The 14,882-nt window shown below is 53.5% G+C and overlaps 2 protein-coding genes across 5 annotated transcripts; one reads left to right on the top strand and one right to left on the bottom strand.

The window, feature by feature from the left end:
* The first annotated feature begins 2,812 nt into the window (after positions 1 to 2,812).
* TBCB (tubulin folding cofactor B) lies at positions 2,813 to 7,665 on the top strand. The gene is made up of 5 exons (XM_053968560.1): positions 2,813 to 2,978; positions 3,077 to 3,173; positions 6,011 to 6,202; positions 6,331 to 6,403; positions 7,499 to 7,665. Exons 1-5 carry the CDS (start codon positions 2,874 to 2,876, stop codon positions 7,614 to 7,616), a joined length of 585 nt encoding a protein of 194 aa, XP_053824535.1. The 5' UTR covers positions 2,813 to 2,873; the 3' UTR covers positions 7,617 to 7,665.
* Positions 7,666 to 12,080: 4,415 nt separating this feature from the next.
* LOC128802257 (splicing factor 3A subunit 2-like) lies at positions 12,081 to 14,850 on the bottom strand. 4 transcript variants are annotated; one of them, XM_053968529.1, is made up of 3 exons: positions 13,681 to 14,850; positions 13,158 to 13,503; positions 12,081 to 13,115 (listed from the first exon to the last, which is right to left on the bottom strand). In XM_053968529.1, exons 1-3 carry the CDS (start codon positions 13,700 to 13,702, stop codon positions 12,365 to 12,367), a joined length of 1,119 nt encoding a protein of 372 aa, XP_053824504.1. In that variant the 5' UTR covers positions 13,703 to 14,850; the 3' UTR covers positions 12,081 to 12,364. The 4 variants fall into 4 exon arrangements, with proteins under 4 accessions (XP_053824504.1, XP_053824506.1, XP_053824505.1 ...); XM_053968531.1 differs by having other exon boundaries at positions 12,081 to 12,905; XM_053968530.1 differs by having other exon boundaries at positions 13,179 to 13,503.
* Positions 14,851 to 14,882: the final 32 nt, after the last annotated feature.

Below are 14,882 nucleotides of genomic sequence, written 5' to 3'. Positions count from 1 at the left end.
AACGGGAATGGAACTGGGATAAGGAACTGGACCGGGATAAGGGAACCGGGATAACGGGATTGGAACCGGGGTAACAGGAATTGGAACGGGGTAACGGGAATGGGATCGGGATAACGGGAATGGAACCGGGATAAGGGAACCGGAGCGGGGTAAGGGAACCGGGTTAACGGGAATGGGATCGGGATAACGGGAATGGGATCGGGACAATGGGAATGGGACCGGGATAACGGGAATGGAACCGGGGTAAGGGAACCGGGGTAACGGGAATGGGATCGGGATAACGGGAATGGGATCGGGACAATGGGAATGGGACCGGGATAACGGGAATGGAACCGGGGTAAGGGAACCGGGGTAACGGGAATGGGATCGGGATAACGGGAATGGAACCGGGGTAAGGGAACCGGGGTAACGGGAATGGGATCGGGATAACGGGAATGGGATCGGGACAATGGGAATGGGACCGGGATAACGGGAATGGAACCGGGGTAAGGGAACCGGGATAACGGGAATGGGATCGGGATAATGGGAATGGGATCAGGATAACGGGAATGGAACCGGGGTAAGGGAACCGGGGTAACGGGAATGGGATCGGGATAACGGGAATGGGATCGGGATAACGGGAATGGGATCGGGACAATGGGAATGGGACCGGGATAACGGGAATGGAACCGGGGTAAGGGAACCGGGGTAACGGGAATGGGATCGGGATAACGGGAATGGAACCGGGGTAAGGGAACCGGGGTAACGGGAATGGGATCGGGATAACGGGAATGGGATCGGGATAACGGGAATGGAACCGGGATAAGGGAGCCGGACCGGGGTAAGGGAACCGGGTTAACGGGAATGGGATCGGGATAACGGGAATGGGATCGGGATAACGGGAATGGAACCAGGGTAAGGGAACCGGCGCGGGGTAAGGGAACCGGGTTAACGGGAATGGGATCGGGATAACGGGAATGGGATCGGGACAATGGGAATGGGACCGGGATAACGGGAATGGAACCGGGGTAAGGGAACCGGGGTAACGGGAATGGGATCGGGATAACGGGAATGGAACCGGGGTAAGGGAACCGGCGCGGGGTAAGGGAACCGGGGTAACGGGAATGGGATCGGGATAATGGGAATGGGATCGGGATAACGGGAATGGAACCGGGATAAAGGAACCGGACCAGGAGAACGGGACCAAGCTAAGAGAACCGGAGCGGGATAAGGAAACCGGAGTGGGATAAGGGAACCAGGGTAACGGGAATTGGATTGGGATAACGGGAATTGGATTGGGATAACGGGAATGGAACCGGGAGAATGGGAATTGGATCGGGATAACGGGAATGGAACCAGGAGAATGGGAATGGGATGGGAAAACGGGAATGGGACCGGGATAAGAGAAGCGGGATAACGGGAACCGGGCCAGGAGAACGGCAATGGGACCGGGAACCCCCAAATCCGGGACAGGAACCCCAAACTGGGACTGGGAACCCCAAATCCGGGACCGGGAACCCCCAAATCGGGACCAGGACCCCCAAATCCCAAACCAGGACCCTCAAACCTGAACCGGGACCTGAACTGGGACCCCCAAATCCCGACCTGGAACCGGGACCCCCAAAACCGGGACTGGGAACCCCAAACCCAGAACCAGAACCTGAACTGGGACCCCCAAATCCCGACCCGGAATTGGGACCCCCAAAACCGGGACTGGGAACTGGGACTGGGAATGCCCCAGTGTCCCCAGTGCCACTCCCAGTGCCACCCCCAGTGTCCCCAGTGCCACTCCCAGTGTCCCCAGTGCCACCCCCAGTGCCACTCCCAGTGTCCCCAGTGCCACTCCCAGTGCCATCCGCAATGTCCCCAGTGTCCCCAGTGCCATTCCCAGTGCTACCCCCAGTGTCCCCAGTGCCACCCCCAGTGTCCCCAGTGTCCCCAGTGACATTCCCAGTGTCGTTCCCAGTATCCCCAGTGCCACCCCCAGCGTCCCCAGTGCCATCCCCAGTGCCACTCCCAGTATCCCCAGTGTCCCCAGTGCCACTCCCAGTGCCACTCCCAGTGTCCCAGTGCCACTCCCAGTGTCCCCAGTGTCCCAATCCCATCCCCAGTGTCCCCAGTGTCCCCAGTGCCACTCCCAGTGTCACTGTCAGTGTCCCCAGTGCCACCCCCAGTACCACTCCCAGTGCCACTCCCAGTGTCCCAGTGCCACTCCCAGTGTCCCCAGTGTCCCCATTTCCCTGTTCCCAGTGCAAACTGGAGCTGTTGGTGTCGTGCCCAGTGTCCTACATGGAGCTGGAGCATGGATGAGCCTTTGGGGATGCTGGACTGGGAATGTCCCAGTGCCACTCCCAGTGTCCCCAGTGTCCCAGTGCCACTCCCAGTGTCCCGAGCATCCCCAGTGCCACTCCCAGTGCCACCCCCAGTGTCCCCATTTCCCCGTTCCCAGTGCAAACTGGAGCTGGTGGTTGGCTCCCCGGCGTCCTGCATGGAGCTGGAGCTGTTCGGCGCCGAGGACGAGCCCTTGGGGACGCTGGACTGGGAATGTCCCAGTGCCACTCCCAGTGTCCCAGTGCCACTCCCAGTGTCCCCAGTGTCCCCAATGCCACTCCCAGTGTCCCCAGTGTCCCCAGTGCCACTCCCAATGTCCCAGTGCCACTCCCAATGTCCCAGTGTCACTCCCAGTGTCCCAGTGTCACTCCCAGTGTCCCCAGTGCCACTCCCAATGTCCCAGTGCCATTCCCAGTGTCCCAGTGTCACTCCCAGTGTCCCCAGTGTCCCCAGTGTCCCCAGTGCCACTCCCAGTGTCCCCAGTGTCCCCAGTGTCCCCAGTGTCCCCATTTCCCCGTTCCCAGTGCAAACTGGAGCTGGTGGTTGGCTCCCCGGCGTCCTGCATGGAGCTGGAGCTGTTCGGCGCCGAGGACGAGCCCTTGGGGACGCTGGACTGTGACGAGGCCCTGCTGGGCTCCTACCCCGTCACCGACGGCTGCCGCGTGCACGTGGGTGTCCCCGATGTCCCCTCCCCGTCCCCTCTGCGGTGTCCCCAAGGCGGGGATGGCCCCGCTGAGGGACGGTGCCACCCCCCCCTCCACGGCAGGTGACCGACCGCAGCGGGGCCCGCGCCGGGCAGTTCGAGGACCTGACGCAAGTGGCCAAGTACGAGATGGCCGAGAGCGACTACGACAAGAGGACAGGTGGCCTTGGGGACATCGGGGATGTCGGGGGGGGGGTGGGGACATTGGGGGGGTTGGGGACATTGAGGGGGTTGGGGACATTGGGGACATTGGGGGTTTGTAGACATTGGGGACATTGAGGGGGGTTGGGGACATTGGAAGTTTGGGACATTGGGGACATTGAGGGGTTTGGGGACATTGGGGACATTGGGGGGGTGTTGGGGACATTGGGGGGTTTGGGAACATTGGGGACACTGGGGGGTTTGGGAACATTGGGGACATTGGAGGGTTTGGGAACACTGGGGACATTGGGGGGTTTGGGGACATTGGGGACAGTGGGGGGATTTGGGGGGGTCGGGGACATTGGAGGGGTTGGGGGATTTGGGGGGTTTGGGGACATTGGGGACAGTGGGGGGTTTGGGGACATTTTGGAGTTGGGGACATTGGGGGCTTTGGGGGCTTTGGGGACATCGGGGACATCGGAGGGGTTGGGGACATTGGGGGGAGTTGAGGACATTGAGGGGGGTTGGGGACATTGGGGACACTGGGGGGAGTTGAGGAAATTGAGGGGGGTTGGGGACATTGGGGACGTTGGAGGGGTTGGAGACATTGGGGACATCGGGGGCTTTGGAGACATTGGGGACATTGGGGGCTTTGGGGACATTGGGGACAGTGGGGGGATTTGGGGGGGTCGGGGACCTTGGAGGGGTTTGGGGACATTGGGGGGGTTGGGGACATTGGGGACAGTGGGGGGTTTGGGGACATTGGGGGGGTTGGGATTTTGGGAACATTGGGGACATTGGGGGTTTGGGAACACTGGGGGTTTGGGACATCAGGGACATTGAGGGGGTTTAGGGACATTGGGGACATTGGGGGGGTTGGGGACATTGGGGGATTGGGGTCATTGGCAGGGTTGGGGACATTGGGGGGGTTGGGGACATTGGGGGTTTGGGGACACTGGGGACATTGGGGGGTTGGGGACATTGGCAGGGTTGGGGACATTGTGGGGATTGGGGACATTGGAGGAGTTGGGGACATCGGGGGCATTGGGGGGGTTGGGGACTTTGGGGGGGTTGGGGACACTGCGGACATTGGGGGGTTTGGAGACATTATGAGGGTTGGGGACATTGGAGATTTGGGGACGTTGAGGGGGTTTGGGGACGTTGGGGGGTTGGGGACGTTGGGGACATTGGGGATATTGGGGCGGTTGGGGACATTGGGGGGGTTGGGGACATTGGGGATATTGGGGGGGTTGGGGACATTGGGGATATTGGGGGGGTTGGGGACATTGGGGGGGTTGGGGACATTGGGGACATTGGGGGGGTTGGGGACACGTTCCAAGTGTCCGAGGATGAGACGGCCAAGAGCGACTACGACAAGAGGACAGCGCGTCCCTGTCCCCAAAGTGCCACCCCCTGATGTCCCCTCGATGTCCCCACAGAGTCCCTGCACTCCTGGGGCCACTGGGACCAGGAACAGGAACGGGAATGGGAACGGGATCAGGAATAAGAACGGGAATGGGATCAGGAACAGGCATGGGAATGGGATCAGGAATAGGAATGGGAATGGGATCAGGAATAGGAACGGGATCAGGAGCAGGACTAGTGCATCCCTGTCCCCAAAGTGCCACCCCGTGATGTCCCCTCGATGTCCCCACAGAGTCCCTGCACTCCTGGGGCTGCTGGGACCGGGAACGGGAATGGGAACAGGAATAAGAACAGGAATGGCATCAGGAGCGGGACCAGCACATCCCTGTCCCCAAAGTGCCACCCCCTGATGTCCCCTCGATGTCCCCTCGATGTCCCCACAGAGTCCCTGCGCTCCTGGGGCCACTGGGACCGGGAACAGGAACGAGAACAGGATCAGGAATAGGAACAGGAACGGGATCAGGAATAGGAACGGGAATGGGAACAGGAATAAGAACGGGAATGGGATCAGAAATAGGAATGGGAACGGGATCAGGAATAGGAATGGGAACAGGATCAGGAGCGGGACCAGCACGTCCCTGTCCCCAAAGTGCCACCCCCTGATGTCCCCTCAATGTCCCCTCGATGTCCCCAGAGTCGGTGCGCTCGTTCCTGCGGCAGCGCTCGTGGGGCCGCTGGGACCGGGAGCGGGAGCAGGAGTGGGAATAAGAACAGGAATGGGATCAGGAATAGGAATGGGAACGGGATCAGGAATAGGAACGGGAACGGGACCAGCGCGTCCCTGTCCCCAAAGTGCCACCCCCTGATGTCCCCTCGATGTCCCCACAGGGTCCCTGTGTTCCTGGGGCCACTGGGACCAGGAACAGGAACGGGAATGGGAACGGGATCAGGAATAAGAACGGGAATGGGATCAGGAACGGGCACGGGAATGGGATCAGGAATAAGTACGGGAACTGGATTATGAATAGGAATGGGAGCGGGAATGGGAACAGGACCAGCGCATCCCTGTCCCCAAAGTGCCACCCCCTGATGTCCCCTCGATGTCCCCTGATGTCCCCAGAGTCGGTGCGCTCCTTCCTGCGGCAGCGCTCGTGGGGCCGCTGGGACCTGGAGCGGGAGCAGGAGCGGGAATGGGAATGGGATCAGGAATAGGAACGGGAGCGGGAATGGGAACAGGACCAGTGCATCCCTGTCCCCAAAGTGCCACCCCCTGATGTCCCCTCCATGTCCCCAGAGTCGGTGCGCTCGTTCCTGCGGCAGCGCTCGTGGGGCCGCTGGGACCGGGAGCGGGAGCAGGAGCGGGAATGGGAATGGGATCAGGAATAGGAACGGGAACGGGATCAGGAATAGGAACGGGAACGGGACCAGCGTGTCCCTGTCCCCAAAGTGCCACCCCCTGATGTCCCCTCCATGTCCCCTCGATGTCCCCAGAGTCGGTGCGCTCCTTCCTGCGGCAGCGCTCGTGGGGCCGCTGGGACCGGGAGCGGGAGCAGGAGCGGGAGCGGGAGCGGGAGCAGCGGCGGGCGCAGGAGGCGGCGGCCGCGGCCGCGCTCCCGCTCGGTGCCCGCTGCGAGGTTCGCGTGCCCGGCCAGCCCTGCCGCAGGGGCACCATCGCCTTCGTGGGTGCGTGTCCCCTCTCTGTCCCCTCTCTGTCCCCTCTTTGTCACCTCTTTGTGCTTTTCCCGGTTTTTTTTCATGGTTTTTTTTCCCCTCCCTCCCCCGGTGTTTTTTTTTTTTTTTTGCCCGGGAAGGTGAGACGGATTTCAAGCCGGGATTTTGGGTGGGGGTGCGCTACGATGAGCCGCTGGGCAAGCACGATGGAAGGTGAGGGGGGAGTTTGGGGGGTCTTGGAGGGGTTTTGAGGGGTCCTGGAGGGGTTTGGAAGGTTCTGGGGGAGTTTTTGGGGGATTTTGGGGGGGTTCTGGAGGGATTTTGGGGGGTCCTGGAGGAATTTTGGGGGGATTTTGGGGGGTCTTGGAGGGGTTTTGGGGGGGTCCTGGAGGAATTTTGGGGGGATTTTGGGGGGTCCTGGAGGTGTTTGGAGGGTTCTGGGGGAGTTTTGGGGGGATTTTGGGGGGTCCTGGAGGGGTTTTGGGGGGGTCTTGGAGAGATTTTGGGGGTCCCTGGAGGGATTTGGGGAGGTCTTGGAGGAGTTTGGAGGGGTTTGGGGGGATCTTGGGGGGTCCATTATCCCTCATCTCTTATCTCTCATCCCTTATCCCTTATCTCTCATCCCTTATCTGTTATCTTTCATCCCTTATCTCTCATATCTTATCACTTATCTCCTATCTCTTATACCTTATCTCTTAACTATAATCTCTTATCTCTCATATATTATCCCTTATCGCTTATCACTTATCTCTTATCCCTTATATCTTATCTATAATCCCTTATCTCTCATATCTTATCTCTTACCTCTCATCACTTATATCTTATACCTTATCTCTTATCTCTCATCCCTTATCTCTCATCTATCATCCTTTATCTCTCATATATTATCCCTTATCTCTTATCCCTTATCTCTTATCTATAATCCCTTATCTCTTATCCCTAATCCCTTATCTCTCATATCTTATCTCTTATCTCTCATCCATTATCCCTTATCTATCATCTATCATCCTTTATCTCTCATATATTATCCCTTATCTTTTATCTCTTATCCCTTATCTCTTATCCCTTATCTCTTATCTTTCATCTCTTATCTCTCATCCTTTATCCCTTATATCTCATATCTCATCCCTTATCTTTTATCTCTTATCCCTTATCTCCTATCTCTCATTCCTTATCTCTTATCCCTTATCCCTTATCTTTTATCTCTTATCCCTTATCTCTCATCTCTCATCTCTCATCTCTCATCCATTATCCCTTATCTCTCATCTCTTATCTCTCATCCCTTATCTCTTATCTCTCATCTCCCAGCGTGGGCGGCCGCCGTTACTTCGAGTGTCCCCCCAAGTTCGGCGCCTTCGTGCGGCCGCAGAGCGTCCGCCCCGGCGACTTCCCGGCCGAGAGCGACGGCCTGGACGAGGAGCTGTGAGCGGAATTCCTGGAATTCCCAAAAATTCCCGGAATTCCCAAAAATTCCCGGAGCTTTTCCCGCTTTTTTGGGGGGAAAAACGCGCCCGAAATTCGCCGCTCTCGCCTCGTTTTTGGGGGGGAAATGAGAAAAAAATCGTCAGAAATGAGCCCGAAATTCCCTCCAGGATTCCCCAAAATTCCCAAAAATTCCCAAAATTCACAAAAATTCCCAGAATTCCCGGAGCTTTTCCCGCTTTTTTGGGGGGAAAAAACCTGAAATTCGCCGTTCTCGCCTCGTTTTTGGGGGGGAAATGAGAAAAAAATCGTCAGAAATGAGCCCGAAATTCCCTCCAGGATTCCCAAAATTTCTGAAATTCCCCAAATTCCCGAAATTCCCAAAAATTCCTGGAATTCCCGGAGCTTTTCCCGCTTTTTGGGGAGGGGGAAAACCCCGAAATTTGCCGTTCTCGCCTCGTTTTTGGGAGGGGAAATGAGAAAAAAATCGTCAGAAATGAGCCCGAAATTCCCTCCAGGATTCCCGAAATTCCTGAAATTCCCGAAATTCCCAAAAATTCCCGGAGCTTTTCCCGCTTTTTTTGGGGGAAAAACGCGCCCGAAATTTGCCGCTCTCGCCTCGTTTTTGGGGGGGAAATGAGAAAAAAATCGTCAGAAATGAGTCCGAAATTCCCTCCAGGATTCCCAAAATTTCTGAAATTCCCCAAATTCCCGAAATTCCCAAAAATTCCTGGAATTCCCGGAGCTTTTCCTGCTTTTTGGGGAGGAAAAAACCCCGAAATTCGCCGTTCTTGCCTCGTTTTTGGGAGGGGAAATGTCCCAAAATTCCCTCCAGGATCCCAAAATTCCTCCCGGGATTCCCAAAACTCCCCCCACCAGGATCCCAAAATTCCCCCCAGGATTCCAAAATGATCCCAGAATTCCTCCCAGGATCCCAAATTCCCCCCAGGATTCCCAAAATTCCCCCCAGGATTCCAAAATTCCTCCGGGATCCCAAAATCCGCCCCCGGAATCTCCGGCCCTGCCCCACGTTGGGCGCCCAAAAGGGGGCGTGGCTTTTTTCCTGTGGGCGTGGCTGAGCATTCAGCCAATCAGAGCACTGCTGAGGGTGGGTAAAGGGGTGTGGCCAAGCGGGGGAGAGGCCACGCCTCTTCCTGGCCCCTCCCCCTGCCCAAAAAAGGCGTTGGAAAGCGAAAAATTCGAGTTTTGGTCGTTTTTGGGGAAAATGGCGGCAGCCAATCAGAGTGCAGGGTTGGAGGGGAGGGGCGGGGCTGCGGTGATTGACAGGTGGCTTGGACAATGGGTGTGGTCAAGGGGCGGGGCTATTAGCGGCCATTTTGGGTGGGGAAGGGGTGTGGTCATGAATATTAATGAGGTTGTAAAGAGGGCGTGGCCAGAAGGAAAGGGGCGTGTCAGGGTGTGGGGGAGGGGAGGATTCCCGGTTCAATCCCAGTTTAATCCCAGTCCAATCCCAGTTTAATCCCAGTCCAATCCCAGTTCTCCCAGTTAAACCCAGTTCAATCCCAATTAAATCCCACTCCAATCCCAATTAAATCCCGCTCCAATCCCAGTTTAATCCCAGTCCAACCCCAACTCAATCCCAGTCCAATCCCAGTTTAATCCCAGTCCAATCCCAGTTTAATCCCAGTCCAACCCCAACTCAATCCCAGTCCAATCCCAGTTTAATCCCAGTTCTCCCAGTTAAACCCAGTTCAATCCCAATTAAATCCCACTCCAATCCCAATTAAATCCCAGTCCAATCCCAGTTTAATCCCAATTAAGTCCCAGTCCAATCCCAGTTTAATCCCAGTCCAATCCCAATTCAATCCCACTCCAATCCCTATTAAATCCCAGTCCCAGTTTTCCCAGTTCAATCCCAATTCCCAATGAAACCCCAGTCCAATCCCAGTTAAACCCAATCCCAATTAAATCCCAGTTTAATTCCTGTTCAATCCCAATTAAATCCCATTTCAATCCCAGTCCAATCCCAGTTTAATCCCAGTCCAATCCCAATTAAATCCCAGTTTAATCCCAGTCCAATCCCAATTAAATCCCAGTCCAATCCCAATTTAATCCCAATTAAATCCCAGTCCAATCCCAATTAAATCCCAGTTTAATCCCAGTCCAATCCCAATTAAATCCCAGTCCAATCCCAGTCCAATCCCAATTAAATCCCAATTTAATCCCAGTCCAATCCCAGTTCAATCCCAGTTCAATCCCAGTCCAATCCCAGTTTAATCCCAATTAAATCCCAGTCCAATCCCAGTTTAATCCCAATTCAATCCAAATTAAATCCCAGTTTAATCCCAGTTCAATCCCAGTTTAATCCCAATTAAATCCCAGTCCAATCCCAATTAAATCCCAGTCCAATCCCAGTTTAATCCCAGTCCAATCCCAGTTTAATCCCAGTCCAATCCCAATTAAATCCCAGTTTAATCCCAGTCCAATCCCAGTCCAATCCCAATTAAATCCCAGTTTAATCCCAGTCCAATCCCAGTTTAATCCCAATTAAATCCCAGTTTTCCCAGTTCCATCCCAATTTAATCCCAATTAAATCCCAGTCCAATCCCAGTTTTCCCAGTCCAATCCCAGTTCAATCCCAATTAAATCCCAGTCCAATCCCAGTTTAATCCCAGTCCAATCCCAATTAAATCCCAATTTAATCCCAGTCCAATCCCAGTTCAATCCCAGTTAAATCCCAGTTCAATCCCAGTCCAATCCCAGTTTTCCCAGTCCAATCCCAGTTCAATCCCAGTTTAATCCCAGTCCAATCCCAATTAAATCCCAGTCCAATCCCAGTTCAATCCCAGTCCAATCCCAATTAAATCCCAATTTAATCCCAGTCCAATCCCAGTCCAATCCCAGTTCAATCCCAGTCCAGTCCCAATTAAATCCCAGTTCAATCCCAGTCCAATCCCAATTAAATCCCAGTCCAATCCCAGTTTAATCCCAGTCCAATCCCAGTTTAATCCCAATTTAATCCCAGTCCAATCCCAGTTCAATCCCAGTCCAATCCCAGTTCCCCTTTTCCAAGGAAAAATCTCCGCAGCCGCCTCGTTTTATTCTTAATTCTTTTTTTTTTCTTTTTTTTGTGATTTTTTTTTCTCCTTTTTTTCTTTCCTCTTTTTTTTTTCTCTTCCTTCCGTCGTCATTTTCCCGGCAATTCCTGGGGAATCCTCATGCACTAAATCCCGAAAAAAAATCCCGGGAAAAGCCCCAAAAATTCCCAAAAAATCCCCTTCAAAACGTCCTTGAACTGAGCAGGAATTCCTGTAAAATCTGATTTTTTTTTTGTTTTCAAGGCCCTAAAATCCCAAAAAAAATCCCCCAAAATTCCGGATTTTCGCGGCGGAAAAAATTCCCGGCGTTTTTTTTTTTTTCCATGAGGTTGGGCAAGAATTCCGAATTTTTTGGGGTTTTTTTTTCTAAATTTTTTTTTTTTAAATTAATTTTTATTTATTATTTCAAGAATAATTTACGGCGCCTCCGAAATTCCTCCATTTTCCATCCGTTCTCCTTCGGGGTTATCCCAAAAAAAAATTAAAATTAAAATTAAAAGGGAAAAAAAAGCCCCAAATCCACACGGAAAAAAGATGGAAAAACCCAAAAATAAAAACCCCAAAATTCAGAATTCTTGCCCCAAAACGTGGCAGGAAAAGGAGGGAAAATGGCCCTGAAATTTTTCCTTTTTTTGGGGTTTTTTTTTGGGGAAAACGGCTCCAAATTCCCAGGTTTTGATGGATTTTCCTTCGATTTTCCCCTCCCGGCAACAAAATTCCCCCAAAAGGCTCCTGTAGATGAAAAATCGGATTTTTCCAGGGAAAATCCCCTTTTTTTTTGGAAAAAAAATTGAATTTTTTTGCATTTTTCCACATTTTTTTTGTGTACAAATCCCCCAAAATTCCCCCAAAAGCTCCAGCTGAAAAATCGGATTTTTCCAGGGAAAATCCCCATTTTTTTTTGGAAAAAAATTGAATTTTTTTGCATTTTTTTCCCCAATTTTTCCACATTTTTGTGTACAAATCCCCCAAAATCTCCAGCTGGAAAATTTGATTTTTCTGGGGAAAAAACCCTTTTTTTTGGGGAAAAAAATTAAATTATTTACATTTCCCCCCTATTTTTCCCCTTTTTTGTGTACAAATCCCCCAAAATTCCCCCAAAAGCTCCAGCTGAAAAATCGGATTTTTCCAGGGAAAATCCCCTTTTTTTTTGGAAAAAAATTGAATTTTTTTCCATTTTTCCCCAATTTTTCCACTTTTTTTTTGTGTACAAATCCCCCAAAATCTCCAGCTGGAAATTTTGATTTTTCTAGGGAAAAAAAACCATTTTTTAGGGAAAAAAAATTAAATTATTTACATTTCCCCCCTATTTTTCCACTTTTTTTTTTTTGTGTAGAAATCCCCCAAAATTCCCCCTAAATCTCCAGCTGAAAAATCTCATTTTTCCAGGGAAAAATCCAAATTTTTTTTTTTTTTAAATTTGAATTTTTTTGCATATTTTCCCCAATTTTTTTTGCATTTTCCCCAATTTTTCTGGATTTCTTTTCACCCTTTTTTAAAAAAAAAAATCCCCCCAAAAAATCCCCCCAAAATTTCCAGCTGAAAAATCAGATTTTTAATGGAAAAAAAAACCCATTTCTTAACCAAAAAAATAATTTTTTTGTTGTTTTTCCCCAATTTTTCCAAGTTTTTTTTTTCATCCTTTTTTTTTTTCTTTTTATCCCCTAAAAATTCCAAGGAAAAATCAGATTTTTCAATTAAAAAAACCCCATTTTTTAACCAAAAAAAATTGAATTTTTTTTTTTTTTTTCCCCAATTTTTTTTGCATTTCTCTCAATTTTTCCCACTTTTTTTTTTTTCCTTTTTTTTTTTTTTTTAATCCCCCAAAACTCCCAAAATTGGGAAATTTGGGATTTGGAACCTTTTTTGGGGGGGAATTTTTGTGTCCGGGGTTGGGATCTCGGGGACGTCTTAAAGTGCGAAGAGAGCCGGGAGGTCCCGGTGGTACCATGAAATTCCACTCCGGCACTGGGAGGGCTCCGGGACCCCCAAAATTCCCAAAATTCCAAAAAAAAAATCCCTCAAAATTCCCATTTTTTCCAAATTTTGGGGAGGGGGGGGAGGGGGAGGTCCAAGGCCCCTCCCCCACCCCCCGGAAGTGCTTCGGGGCGGAGTCGCCGGATTTGGGATTTTGGGGGATTTTTTGGGGGATTTTTTTTGGGAATTTTGGGGGTCTGAGGAGCCGTGGTGGTCTCAGGTGGACCCTGGGCAACCTTGGATGGAGTTTGGGCAACCTCAGATGGACCCTGGGCAACCTCGGGTGGGCTTTGGGCAACCTCGGGTGGAGTTTGGGCAACCCTGGGTGGGCTTTGGGCAACCTCAGATGGACCCTGGGCAACCTCAGATGGACCCTGGGCAACCTCGGGTGGGCTTTGGGCAACCTCGGGTGGAGCTTGGGCAACCTCGGGTGGGCTTTGGGCAACCTTGGGTGGTGCTTGGGCCACCTGGCAAGAACTTCGGGCCACTTGGGATTGAATGTGGGCAACCTTGGATGGAGTTTGGGCCACCTCAGATGGACCCTGGGCAACCTCGGGTGGAGCTTGGGCAACCTGGGATGGAATTTGGGCCACCTGGGATGGAATTTGGGCAACCTCGAAAGGTCCTTGGGCAACCTCGGATGGATCCTGGACCACCTGGGATGGAATTTGGGCAACCTCGGATGGAATTTGGGCAACCTTGAATGGAGCTTGGACCACCTGGGATGACCCTCAGGCCACTTTGGATGAGCCTCAGGCCACTCTGGACCACCTGGAATGACCCTTGGACCACCTTGGATGACCCTTGGACCACCTTGGATGAGCCTCAGGCCACCTGGGATGACCCTCAGGCCACCTTGGATGAGCCTCAGGCCACTCTGGACCACCTGGAATGACCCTTGGACCACCTTGGATGACCCTCAGGCCACTCTGGACCACCTGGAATGACCCTTGGACCACCTTGGATGACCCTCAGGCCACCTGGGATGACCCTCAGGCCACCCTGGACCACCTTGGATGACCCTCAGGCCACACTGGACCACGATGGACGACATTTGGACCACCTGGAGTGACCCTTGGACCACCTGGAATGACCCTCAGGCCACTCTGGACCACCTGGAATGACCCTTGGACCACCTTGGATGACCCTCAGGCCACCTTGGATGACCCTCAGGCCACTCTGGACCACCTTGGATGACCCTCAGGCCACCTTGGATGACCCTCAGGCCACTCTGGACTACCTTGGATGACCCTCAGGCCACCTTGGATGACCCTCAGGCCACTCTGGACCACCTTGGATGACCCTCAGGCCACCTTGGATGACCCTCAGGCCACTCTGGACTACCTTGGATGACCCTCAGGCCACTCTGGACCACCTTGGATGACCCTCAGGCCACTCTGGACCACCTCGGATGACCCTCCGGCCACCTTGGACAACCCTCACCCCCTTCCAGCCCCTCCCAGGCCCCGCCCCGGGGGCGTCCGTCCGGCCTGGCCAAAGTCTGGGCAAACGTCCCCGGCAACGTCCGAGCCCCTCCGCAGGGGCCAAATCCCGGCCGGACATCCCGGCGGTCACTCTGGGAAGGACCGGACATCCCGGTGGTCACTCCGGGAAGGACCGGACATCCTGGTGGTCACTCTGGGAAGGACCGGACATCCCGGCGGTCACTCTGGGAAGGACCGGACATCCCGGCGGTCACTCCGGGAAGGACTGGACATCCCAGTGGTCACTCCGGGAAGGACCGGACATCTCAGCGGTCACTCTGGAAAGTGGCCGAATTCCAACTGGACATCCTGGTGGTCACTCCGGGAAGGACCGGACATCTCAGCGGTCACTCCGGAAAGGACCGGACATCTCAGCGGTCACTCCGGAAAGGACCGGACATCTCAGCGGTCACTCCGGAAAGCGGCCGAATCCCAACCGGACATCCCGGCGGTCACTCCGGAGAGCGGCCGAATCCCAACCGGACATCCTGGCGGTCACTCCGGAGAGCGGCCGAATCCCAACCGGACATCCCGGCGGTCACTCCGGAGAGCGGCCGAATCCCAACCGGACATCCCGGCGGTCACTCCGGGAAGGGCCAAATTCCGGCCGGACATCCCGGCGGTCACTCCGGGAAGGACCGGACATCCCAGTGGTCACTCTGGGAAGAGGCCAAATCCTGACCGGACATCCCGGCGGTCACTCCGGAGAGCGGCCGAATCCCAACCGGACATCCCAACGGTCACTCCCCA

Source organism: Vidua chalybeata, chromosome 35 (genome assembly GCF_026979565.1).
Source record: "Vidua chalybeata isolate OUT-0048 chromosome 35, bVidCha1 merged haplotype, whole genome shotgun sequence".
In the NCBI taxonomy this organism is placed as follows: Eukaryota; Metazoa; Chordata; class Aves; order Passeriformes; family Viduidae; genus Vidua; species Vidua chalybeata.
The sequence above is the reverse complement of the archived record's forward strand: the minus strand, read 5'-3'. Positions and strand labels throughout refer to the sequence as shown.

Coding starts and splice junctions, on each gene's coding strand:
- TBCB (XM_053968560.1), top strand. CDS start 2,874: ATGGAGCTGGAGCTGTTCGGCGCCGAGGACGAGCCCTTGGGGACGCTG. Junction 3,174..6,010: donor CGACTACGACAAGAGGACAG/GTGGCCTTGGGG, acceptor CGATGTCCCCAG/AGTCGGTGCGCTCCTTCCTG. Junction 6,404..7,498: donor CTGGGCAAGCACGATGGAAG/GTGAGGGGGGAG, acceptor CTCATCTCCCAG/CGTGGGCGGCCGCCGTTACT.
- LOC128802257 (XM_053968528.1), bottom strand. CDS start 13,702: ATGTCGTCCATCGTGGTCCAGT. Junction 13,504..13,680: donor GTCGTCCATCGTGGTCCAGT/GTGGCCTGAGGG, acceptor GGCTCATCCAAG/GTGGCCTGAGGGTCATCCCA.